Raw genomic sequence first — 12,566 nt, forward strand, 5'->3', positions numbered from 1 at the left:
ATACATACTTTTCTACTTTTGGGGTTGCAATGGCAACTGTGAATAGGCTCCACGCTAACTAATTCGTCTAGACAAAATATTTTTTGCTAGAGAGTTCACTTCCTGTGGAGACGGCTTACGCCGCAACATAGAGGTCTCCGATACGGGTACGTCTCGGTATTTAGTCCGCACGTGGGCCATTTGCGACGGTTGATGGTGATTGAGGCCATCCAGTCTGTAGCCAATGTCTGTCGCTAACTGGACGCACAGTCAGCAAGTGACGCCGATGATTTGTCGGGAGTAAATCGCTGCAAGTTATGCTCTTTTTTGTCAGCTCTCAGGAGTGAGCCATGTAGCCAAAACTGTGTGGCGCCAAAGTGGCCGTCAAAAAGGTCTTAGCGTTAGAAAGTTGGTAAGCACTAAGCAGGCTTTTCAGGATGGATTACCAGCTGTCTAAGAGTATTATTAAGAGTGTAACGTTACCATTCGGAGTCTTCTCCCAGGCGGACCATGGAAATAGAAAAAAATGGAAGCAAGCTCGTCATTTCGCAAATGTTTTTTGGACACGGTGGAGATCCGAATACTTACCGACTCTACAAGAAAGGCACGTTATGACAGAAACAAGAAAGAACTTTCAACCAGGAGACACAGTTCTGCTTGTTGATGATAGTGTTCCCAGAGGCCAGTGGCCACTCGGTTTGATTGAAGCTGTTCGAACTAGTTCCGATGGATTGGTTCGATCTGCGACTGTCCGAACAAGAGGGACAGTAATGCAGCGCCCAGTGACAAAACTGGTGAAGTTAAATTGAAACCTCTCGTTTTCGACCCCTCGTGGTTTCAAGGGGGTGGGTGTTGGCGCCGCCCAGCAAGAGGGTTCGCCGCAGTGTGTATACGCGAGAAAATTGTCACGCGATTTTATAATTTCGAATTCAGTATTTTGTTTCCGTCTCAGCTGGAGTTTATTGCAAGTTTATTGCGCTAAATTGAATATGGAGTATAGTTAGGTGATATTTTGTGTTAAGTGTTAACATATTTTGAACCCCGCAGACTCATGTAAGTACGCATTTTGTTGTGGTAATAGACACGACTTTCGTTAGTAGTGAGAGTGACGATCTTGGTTATATCTGTAACGTTAGATCTTGTATGAGATGATTTAGGTAAATGCATAGTGTTGTTGTCCTTAAACCTATGTCTCCAAGTTGTATGACGTGATGTCATGTATTCCAGAAACGGCAACATGGAACTCAAGAGAGATATGTTTGTTTCTATTATTTGAGTAAGAAGATGCTCGAATAGTGCAATTAGACCGTATTGAGTGCGGTGGTAAAGGCCATAATTGATTTGCTGATTTAGCGTAATCAAAAGTTTATGAGTCTTCGATTAACTTTTATGAAAAGACATTTTAAACTGAGTTATTTTAAAACACGTTACCGTGAAGATTTATTCTGCGTTTTGAAGCCAGAATCTTCAGCCAGCCACTGTAAGTCTATCGCAGCTTTACTATTCTCAAACCTTAAGTATTGAATATGGACAAACTCACCGTGTATCAACTGAAATGTGAGCTAAAGGCCCGCGGGAGAGGGACCACAGGGAATAAGGCTGATCTGGTTGCTTCGCTGCGTGATGCATTAGACGAAGAAGGAATTGATTTTGAGAGTTGGGCTGAATTTGTCCCAAGTAAGGCCGCTGGGATATTTAACGCAAATGAAAACATGCCCCAAGCTAGTGCCGCCTTACCGAGTGGGCAACGAAGGAATACCGTCGAAATTACTGGAAGTGGCGAAGCTCCTCAAATAAGCGATACTATTTCTATCCAAACATCTGCATCGGCCGCTGAAATGACAAGGTTAAAATTGATAGAAGAAGACGCGCTTCGTGCGGGCTTAGAAGCACAGCTGAAAATTGTGCTAGAAAAACAGGAGTTAGATAGAAAGATGTCTGAATTGGCAAGACAGAAGGAAATTCTTGAATATACAGAGGCTATAGAAATTTCTAGAGCCAAGGTGAGGGCGCTAGGTAGACATGAAGACCATGAAATAGTTGAATCGAATCGCGACAAAGAGACCCCGAGATCGATATCGAATGCTACGAACGACACGAACACGACAAACCGAAGGAGCCACGACGGCCATCTAAATACTGAGAGCAGCAATATTGCAGGACTGTTGAGACGAGAAAGGGAAATAACTGCTGGGTTGATGCGCTTGCCGCCTGTTGAATTGCCCAAATTTGGAGGTGATGTTACTGAATTTCCTCATTTCATGAAGGCATTTAACCTAAAAATTGCCTCAAAGCTGTCCACCGACGAAGAAAGATTACTTTATTTAGAGCAGAATATGATTCCAGAAAGCAAGCCACATAGTATCGTTACAGCTTGCTTATACCTGGATAACGGCTACGAAGAAGCTAAGAACCTTCTCACACGACGGTACGGGTCAGAGAGCGTTTTGGCAGCGGCATTTGTTGATCAATTTGAAAATTTATTGCAGTTGAAACCAGACGATATTGAAGGGTTAGACCATTTTGCACTGGAGCTTATGAAGTGCAAGAATGCCTTTGGTGTAAATAGCGCAGCCATGAGTGACCCCAGAACCCTGAGGAGTATAAGCGCCAAGTTACCCGTTCACTCGCAACACAGATGGCGACATCGAGCCGACTCCATTAATGAAAATGAGGGTAGAGCAGTGGTGTTTGATGATCTAGTGAACTTCGTTGTACAGGAGGCAAGAGTTGCAACCAATCCTGTGTTTGGAAATCGTGGGTCAAATGCAACTGTAAGGCAAAATAACTCTGTCACTGTGGGCAGATTTCGTTCAAAACCGCTGGTGGCCGCGACACGGATGGTTAGTGCCGGAGCAAGCCCATGTATTCACTGTCAAGATAAGGGGCATGAACTCACCGATTGTAGTTGCTTTGCGAAGTTGCCACACCAGGACAAAATTGCCATTATTAGGGATTCAGCGCTGTGTTACGGCTGCTTGAAGCAAGGCCATCGCAGTACTGACTGTAGACGACGAGCTAGCTGTTCCATTTGTGCTTCCCGACATCCTACATCTCTCCATATCAATAGATCAGGAGGCAACAGTGAAAGATCAGAAAATGGTGTCCCAAATGTAACATCTTGCACCACGAAAGGTGGTGCATCCGTCTCATTTAGACCGGCTCTCCCGATCGTCCCTGTTGTCCTACATCACGGTCTTGAAAGGAAATGTACACTTGCTTTTCTGGACAGCGGATCAACTCATTCATTTATTTCAGAAGGATTGCTTAAAACTTTGAAACTACAGAGCCTGCCACAGACCAGACTATCGCTGACAACAGTTGACAGAGAAGTTAGCATCACGACACGAATAGTCAACGGAGCTTGGTTGTCGGACGAGAATGGTGGGAACATTTTAGAGCTGCCTCAGTTGTTTTCTCTCGAAAAAATTCCAGTGGACTTTGCTGATTTTCCTACTCAAACTGAAATAAGTAAATGGAAACATCTGGAAGGGGTCAAACTAGATCTGTGCCAAAATGAAGAAGTTGAACTTTTATTGGGCTCCAACGCCTTTTTAGCCATGGAACCATTAGAAGTGGTGACAAGCAACGGAGAGGGTGGTCCTTTTGCCGTGCGAACAAGATACGGATGGGTTGTGAGCGGTCTCCGTGGGGTATCATCACCATTTCCAGCGAAATGTTACAAAACACTGGTACATCCTGAGTTGCAACACCTTGAAGGGCTTGTACAACAGCTATACAACAAGGAACATGAAGAAAATCTACATTCAAATAAAATGGGACCATCTGTTGAGGACAAGAAATGGGAGAAATTCGTTCACGCGTCAACTAGACTGATTAAAGATCATTATGAGGTGGGACTACCGGTTGTAGATGAAGGGCTGATTCTGCCAAATAACAGGAATATGGCGGCAAGCAGGCTACTGAGCTTGAGAAATAAGCTTAGGCGGAGTGATAAATTGGCGTCCGATTACAAGCTATATATGAAAAACATGTTGCAAAATGGTTTCGCAGAGCCCGTACCAAATGCCGATTTATCCAGAAATGATGGTAAGGTATGGTATCTTCCACATCACGCCGTTCAGCATCCCCAAAAACCGGACAAGGTTCGCATTGTATTTGATGGCGCCGCAACCTTTAAAGGAATCTCTTTAAATGACAATCTTTTGCAGGGACCAGACCAAACGAATGCACTTTTAGACGTGTTGACCAGATTCCGTATGGAGAACATAGCTTTCACAGCCGATATTGAAAATATGTTCCATCAAGTTTATGTTCCAGAGTCTGACCGCGATTTATTCAGATTCCTGTGGTGGAAAGATGGCGATCCTCAAAATGATATATTGGAATACCGCATGAAAGTTCATGTTTTTGGAGCCACTTCTTCACCCAGTATAGCATGCTTTGCATTACGCAAGACAGCTTTAGACAACCGAGGGTGTTTCTCGAATGAAAGCTGTGCTACTATTGAGAAGAATTTTTACGTCGACGACTTGCTGAAGGCAATGCCTGACGAAGGAAGCGCTATACTGCTGCTTCGAGACCTGATGGTTTTGTGCAAACGAGGGGGATTTACTTTAAAGAAGATTTCGAGCAATAGTTCCGCTCTGATTGCATCCATTCCTAGCGAATCGCGGTCTAAGCAATTGGCGTACTGGACCAGCGATAGTAGTCACCTTCCCACTGAGCGAGTATTGGGTGTAATCTGGGACACTGAACAAGATGTGTTAAAGATGGCATTGGATCACGACAAGCTAGTTGCCCGGCCGATGACAAGACGAGGATTACTGTCAGCTGTAAGCTCCTTGTATGATCCAATTGGCATGTCATGCCCATCCATGCTGAAGGGACGCCTCATCTTGCAAGAATTGAGCAGGCTACATAATGGATGGGATGATAGTATTCCGCTTGTCAAGCAGCAAGAGTGGACGGCTTGGCTATCAGCTCTAAATGAAGTGAATGAATTGTCAGTGAATCGTTGTGTAAAACCTGATAACTTTGGAGACGTAGTATCTTGTCAACTTCATCATTTTGCTGACGCCAGTGAAGTAGCATACGGAACGGTTTCTTACATCCGGCTTACGAATGCCAAAGGACAAATCTGTTGTTCTTTTCTCAAGGGCAAGATGCATTTAGCGCCTCTCAAAGGAGCTACAATACCTCGTCTGGAGCTCATGGCGGCAACGACGGCGGTAAAAATATGCTCCCTGATAGGTGATACCATTGAATTCGATGATGTCGAGCATATATTTTGGACTGACAGCACCACCGTTTTAAGGTACATTCAGAACAAAGCGAAGCGTTTTCACACCTTTGTAGCAAATAGATTGGCAATAATCCACGATGGGTCAAGGCCAGAACAATGGAGGTATGTCAATAGTTCAGACAATCCAGCTGACGACGTGTCTAGGGGTGTCCAAAGTAAGAGATGGCTGAATGGACCTGAATTCCTTTGGAAGGACAAAGGCTTTTGGCCCTCAGCACCGATCGCCTTCAGGGAGGTGACGGAGGACGACCCCGAAGTGCGAAAAAACGGCGATATGCGCTAAAACTGCGATTGTACCAGATTCTGAAACTCCGATGGAGCGGCTCATTTTACATTATAGTCAGAAAGAATCCCTGCTCAGAGGATTGTCGTGGCTGTCACGATTTACAAGATCACTTAAGGAAGGACAGAAGGGGTTTATAAAAATGTCTCCCCCTTTGTGCTATGAGGAGCAACGTGAAGCAGAAAAGAAAATAATTCGACATATACAAGAACATGAATTTCCAAGGGAGTATGAAAACCTGTCAGTTGGTGCTGAGGTACCAAGAACCAGTCGATTAGTGAAGCTTCACCCTTTCATGCAAGACGGTATCATTAGGGTAGGTGGAAGATTAGCAGAGGCTTCGATTTTAGAAGAAACAAAACATCCTATCGTTATTCCGAGTCGTGGTCATTTTACAGAACTACTCATTACGGACGCCCATGAAGCCGTAGGGCACAGTGGGAGACAGTTCACGCTAGCGAAACTTCGAAAACGTTTTTGGATTCTGAAGGGAATTTCAAGTGTAAGACGTGTTCTAAACAGTTGTTTGAGTTGCACTAAACTCTACCGACCACCTGAATCACAACAAATGGCCAATCTTCCGTCTGACAGAGTGCAAGCTCAAGAGCCACCGTTTACGCGAACAGGTGTGGATTACTTTGGACCATTTTATGTCACTCAAGGTCGTTCACAGGTCAAGAGATATGGGGTCATATTCACCTGTCTTGCTATCAGGGCCGTACATCTGGAGGTTGCTGAAAATCTGACGTCAGACTCATTCATTTGCGCCCTGCGCAGATTCGTTGCACGTAGAGGTAATGTTCAAATACTAAGGTCTGACAACGGAACAAATTTTACTGGAGCCAACAGGGAACTGCGCTTAGAGATGACAAGGTTATCAGAAAATGAGCATGTGTTACAAAGAGCAATGCTCAAGCGAGGAATTACATGGAAATTCAACGTGGCAGGCGCCTCCCATCATGGTGGGGTGTGGGAACGTCAGATACGATCCATACGAAGAATACTCGAATCCCTTTTAACATCGCAATCGCTCAAGGAAGAGACACTCCGAACCATATTTTGTGAAGTTGAAAACATACTGAACAGTAGACCGCTTACGCCAGTATCTAGCGACGTCAGGGACGATCCACCTCTCTCGCCAAATGACATTCTTCTTCTGGGAGGACATGGTGTAACGTTACCATTCGGAGTCTTCTCCCAGGCGGACCATGGAAATAGAAAAAAAATGGAAGCAAGCTCGTCATTTCGCAAATGTTTTTTGGACACGGTGGAGATCCGAATACTTACCGACTCTACAAGAAAGGCACGTTATGACAGAAACAAGAAAGAACTTTCAACCAGGAGACACAGTTCTGCTTGTTGATGATAGTGTTCCCAGAGGCCAGTGGCCACTCGGTTTGATTGAAGCTGTTCGAACTAGTTCCGATGGATTGGTTCGATCTGCGACTGTCCGAACAAGAGGGACAGTAATGCAGCGCCCAGTGACAAAACTGGTGAAGTTAAATTGAAACCTCTCGTTTTCGACCCCTCGTGGTTTCAAGGGGGTGGGTGTTGGCGCCGCCCAGCAAGAGGGTTCGCCGCAGTGTGTATACGCGAGAAAATTGTCACGCGATTTTATAATTTCGAATTCAGTATTTTGTTTCCGTCTCAGCTGGAGTTTATTGCAAGTTTATTGCGCTAAATTGAATATGGAGTATAGTTAGGTGATATTTTGTGTTAAGTGTTAACATATTTTGAACCCCGCAGACTCATGTAAGTACGCATTTTGTTGTGGTAATAGACACGACTTTCGTTAGTAGTGAGAGTGACGATCTTGGTTATATCTGTAACGTTAGATCTTGTATGAGATGATTTAGGTAAATGCATAGTGTTGTTGTCCTTAAACCTATGTCTCCAAGTTGTATGACGTGATGTCATGTATTCCAGAAACGGCAACATGGAACTCAAGAGAGATATGTTTGTTTCTATTATTTGAGTAAGAAGATGCTCGAATAGTGCAATTAGACCGTATTGAGTGCGGTGGTAAAGGCCATAATTGATTTGCTGATTTAGCGTAATCAAAAATTATTAACAGTCAAAGCTGCCTTACGTTTGCCATCCAGAGCCCACCACACAGCTTTGCTCGCTGCTCTGCACATACCGAAGGTACAGGAGACTCTACGTCGCTCCATCATCGCGTGCTTCCGTGATGCGTTCTGCGAAAATCACCGCCTACGCCAAATTCTGGTTGCCAGCCTGGCCACTCTTGTTCTTGGGGATGCCTCATCGGGACACTGCGCGCCTATCGTTAGATTTATGTTCATCGTATGTGGGGCCAATATGAGTGTGCTTCTACAGGTTGCTGGAGGTCATATCCCACCTGAGATTATGTACACCCCAAGACCCCCCTGTGGAGTCACCGACTCGCTCAGTTGGCTCCTGGCTCAGAACACTGGGGAGGCATGGGCACTAATACAAATGATATTAGCGCCACCCATATGATAGTGTTATGTTGTTTTTGGTATGCCTATGTTTTGGTGTAGGTATGATTGTGCATATGTTTTCTGGCGTATGTCTTGTGTATGCATTGTGTATGTTTGTTATGCCCATGCTTGTCTTGTCTCTAGACGTAATACAATTGATGATGATGATGATGATGATGATTACCTACTGGCATAAGGGACCAAGTTCTGAATCTTTTATCTGAAGCAACAGCGGGAGGCAATGGCGTCCTTACCTAATCTGGATTTACTCCAGAACCCTCCAACATTTTGGCTGCGGGGGATGTGTCCCCTCCAACCTCCGTCCCGGCGGGGGCGGAGTCTTCAGCATTGGAATGGCGCGTGTGATTGCGAACATTCGTCAGTGGACAGTACCTAATCGCCATCCTACGTGTGGATTGTCTATGATTGTAATACATACATACATACATGCATACATAGACTTACGTTGATATAACTTAGAAAACGCCTGTCGATATGGTCTACCAAAAGAAAACTGAAATCCGTTGCGCCGGTAATAGGAAAAAATAAATAAAGAAGCACAGCGACAATATAGTCGTCGATGACATATCTAACTGTATAACTACCATCAATTTTTCTTTTTTCGGAGAATCTATGTACCATTATGTAGCTATATTCTGTTTTCGGTGTCAGGAAGAAGAGTTGATTTGTCCACCTAGAGCAGAGCCGAGTAGGTATTGGGGGAGGGGGGGGGGGAACAAAAGATAGTATGTACCCCCCTCCCGACATTTTGGTTGGAGGGACGTGTCACCCGTCCTCCCCCCCCCCCTGTCACCCGTCCTCCCCCCTGTCACCCGTCCTCCCCCCCCCCCCCTGTCACCCGTCCCCCATCCGTTGGTGGGGCCCATGTAAGGGACGAGCGAGTGGACGTCGAGGCGACCGGTCCGAGAGAGGCCGGGCGCGACCAACCGGTCGTCGTTCCGCCTCATGCATGCGGCAGTGCCTATATACATATGGCCTCGTCGGCAGTGCAGTTACGGCGTCTGTGCGCTGCGGACCGCGGCTGACGCCGTGGAGGTTCTGTGTCCGGCGCCATGGAGTGGCTGCGGCGCGCGCGGAGGCACGTGGCCCGCCGGTGGACGGTGCACCGTCTGCTGGCCAGGTGCGGCGCCGGCGCTCGTCTGGCCATCGACTCGCTGAGCATGGCTGACGAGCTGGTCATGGGACTCCCGGCCGCCAAGGTGGCCGAGATGGCCCAGTTTGCGGTGCGCGACGCGCTGGTGTGGCTGCCTGAGTGGCCGCTGTGGGCCGCGCTGCAGTTCGGCAGGAGCGCCGCCGTCCGGGAGTCGGCGGACAGGTGTCCCCGCTGCACGCCGGCCACCCCGCTTCGCGTACTGCACATCGGCCGGTCGGGCAGCAGCGCCGAGGGACTGGCCGATATATTTCAGGATGTGTCCAGTTCGTCCGACTATGATCTCATGTACGAGCTGGGCGGAGATTTCCGATGGATGGACAGACCGCTGGTGCCACCGGGCGAGGAGCCGGACTGCATCAGTGTGCAGGACGCGCCGCAGCTGTGGGCCAGACCCACCGACAGTCCGGCCTTTGTCACGCTGCACTGGGCCCGCACGGTCGAGTGTGAGCACGAGTCGGCGCTGCTGGCGCTGCCCGCCCAGGAGGTGCGCCGAATGATGTCGGAGTTCTGTCATGCTCTGAGACCCCGCAGCACCATCGACACCCCCGGACCGGCCGTCAACGCGCAGCGGCCTGAGGACAGACACGGCGGAATGGACCACGTGCCCTGTCTGAGACTGCCCGTGTGGCCCGGGAGGGAGGCGTTCCTCTCGCGCCGCCGAGTGCACGAGTTCCCCTCTGCGGCGGCGCGCCAGGAGCTCTGCCAGTTTGGCGTGCACCTGGTGCCCACCGGCCGGGAGGGCAGCGCCACAGAGCTGTACGAGTGGCGCCTCTCCTTCTCCCGCGCCGAGGTGGTGGCCATTCACCAGCTGACGGTCACTCAGCGAGCCGTGGTAAAGGCCGTGAAGAGGATGAAGAACTACATGAGGGAAGGCGGGGCGACCCCGTCGCTGAAATCCTACTACCTCAAGACGGCGGCGCTGTGGCTGGCGCAGGACCGGCCGGCCGGCAGCTGGACGGGCGTGGTGGACGGCGTGGCCACGATCCTAGACTGGCTGCAACAGCACATCGCCGCCGGCAGTCTGCCCTGCTTCTTCTGGCCCGACATCGACCTGTTGTCCCTCGTCACCATTGAAGAGCGGAAGGACATGCTCAAGACAATCACTGCGATGAAGCGACAGACCACCGCCCTACTGATGGCCTGGTGTGCCGACACGTACTACGAAGTGCGCCTGTTGTTGGAAGAAGGCTCAGCCTGGGGGCCTCTCCCTCAGCGGCAACTGCGCCTCGTTCTGACGAGGCTGCTGATCTGCCGGGCGGTTATGGACGGTGTGACCAAAAGGACGTCGCTGACGCTACCCAACTGGCAGACCTGGATGGAGTGTTGTGCTCCACCTCTGCTCCTGTCGTCCGAGCACCAGCTCCTCCAGTGGTACTACCACTGCCGCACGGGGGCGTACCACCAGCAGTGCTACCTGCTGCAGGCACTGCTGGTGGCCCCCGCTGACATCATGTGCGCCACGCGGCTCACGGCCGTCAGAGGAGGGCTGCACACCTGGGACGCCGCGCCGCTGGTGGCCACTCTCACAGACAGAGATATGTGCTATCTCACGGGCGATCCGTCCGCGGCGGCCGCCTGGTGCCGCCGCCGGCTGACCGCCGAGCTGGACACGCCGCGGGGCCGTGCCGAGCTGGACACGCCGCGGGGCCGCGCTGAGCTGCTGCTGCAGCCCGAGCTGCTGGCTCGGCTCCTCACCGAGACCGTCCCGGAGAGAAAGGCGTGGCTGGAGAAGAGCGACCGAGAGACGCCTCTGGTGTATGGCGCCCCTCTGCCAACCTGCCAGAAGTACCGTCAGCGCCTTGAAAAAATGCTAGCTTGCAGCGAAGGCTTTGTTCCTCACCTGAAGCCTTTGCCCGGTATGGACGAGAACACTGCGATCACAACGACCCGCGTGTGGCAGCTTCGCGTTCGCCACCTGCTCACCGGTGACCGGTTTGAGAGGCAGTTCTGGGCCGCCATCAGGGGTTCCGTGGGCAGATGGAGGCTGCGGCAGCATGTTTTGGGCGGCATCACGGCTGGCGAACACCAGACCAGCGAACATGAGAGCCACCGGAGTCAGGAGCGGGGTCCCGACGGGGAGGAGCATCGCTTCGAGAGGTACGTGCTGAAGGTCGCTGAGCTGGCCGGTCGACAGGCGCTGGAGTTGAAGCAAGCACAAGCAGCGAGTGAGGACGAGTCGCAGGACGATGGGGTCCGGGTGGAGGTGGTGGACCTTCCTCTGCCGAGGCAGCGTCCATACGGCCAGGAGCAGCGTCCCGCCGGCCAGGAGCAGCGTCTATACGGCCAGGAGCAGCGTCCATACGGCCAGGAGCAGCGTCCGGCCGGCGGGGAGCAGCGTCCCGCCGGCCAGGAGCCGCTCCCCAGTCGGGAACAGGTGATACGGAGCCGGAGGCTCAAACACACGCTCGAGCTGATGAAAATGATGGAGAGGCATCAGCAGCAGCTGGACGAGCTCGATCGGCTGGAGCGGGACGGAGCGCTTCATGAACACCAGGAGCAGCAAGATCATGACTCACAGAACGAGCTGCCAGAAGAGTGATGATACTTATAACCAAAGGAGCGATTAGGCTCATTTCGTTCAGTGGAACATATCCTAAATTTAGTCTTATCATGTTGGCAAAATTTGATATGCAATACTACAACGAATAGATTTGGACCACGTTTGTACCAGTCTGGACCACTTAGAAATAAGGTTTGCTAGGAAATCGGTTTCAGGACAATTCACCGTGTCCTGTGACTTGTCTGGCGCCCCATTGGAACTTTTTTCAGGTTCCACAGAAAGTGACAAGAAGTAGATGTCTGCATGATTTTAGACCAAACTATCACATACTTGTACCTATTTTTCTTTAAAGCCGTTATAGATATATTTGCTTAGTAGTTATCTACTCATTACTGCTGATCTTTTTATGTGATCTTAGAGAAAATATACCACTTCTAACATGGGATTTTGAACTGGAATAGCAGTTTCGTAGCTGGAGCTGAGACTAGCACAAATCAGGCTTTCACGGCCCAATTAAGATCACCCTAGGCAAAGATATTCCATATCTCGTTCCGAAACTCCCTGTCCTTTTCGGTCGATATCTCCTAAACGGCTGGAGATATCGCCACCAACCTTTCAGGACCACTCTGGCCATCAATTTTACACATTGTGACCAAAAATCTTTTGAGAGGCTATGATAGGTTGGCCGCAAATGACGTCAGAATGACGTCATGTTCTGTCATTTTCGACCGAAAAAAAGACCTTCGCGAGAAGACCTGTCAGGCCTACAGCTTTGAAGGTACAGAAAAATGATCGAGACATAAAAGGTGTAAAATTAACAGGACTACAAAACTGCTGTCTCGGATTTTTGAAATTTTTGAGTTTTGACCCCCAAAAATTAAATAAAACATTTTTTGATATAT

General features: G+C 49.5%; 1 protein-coding gene across 1 annotated transcript; it reads left to right on the forward strand.

Moving 5' to 3' along the window:
• Window positions 1-5,513: 5,513 nt before the first annotated feature.
• On the forward strand, window positions 5,514-7,930 carry LOC122371811. The gene is made up of 2 exons (XM_043348517.1): window positions 5,514-7,280; window positions 7,455-7,930. Exon 1 carries the CDS (start codon window positions 5,560-5,562, stop codon window positions 6,889-6,891), a length of 1,332 nt encoding a protein of 443 aa, XP_043204452.1. The 5' UTR covers window positions 5,514-5,559; the 3' UTR covers window positions 6,892-7,280; window positions 7,455-7,930.
• The last annotated feature ends 4,636 nt before the right edge of the window (window positions 7,931-12,566 follow it).

The sequence above is a fragment of the Amphibalanus amphitrite genome, unplaced genomic scaffold, assembly GCF_019059575.1.
Source record: "Amphibalanus amphitrite isolate SeventyFive unplaced genomic scaffold, NRLGWU_Aamphi_draft 001280F_arrow, whole genome shotgun sequence".
NCBI lineage: Eukaryota > Metazoa > Arthropoda > Thecostraca > Balanomorpha > Balanidae > Amphibalanus > Amphibalanus amphitrite.

What these genes read in the sequence shown, in the direction of transcription:
- LOC122371811 (XM_043348517.1), top strand. Translation starts at nt 5,560, where the DNA reads ATGGAGCGGCTCATTTTACATTATAGTCAGAAAGAATCCCTGCTCAGA.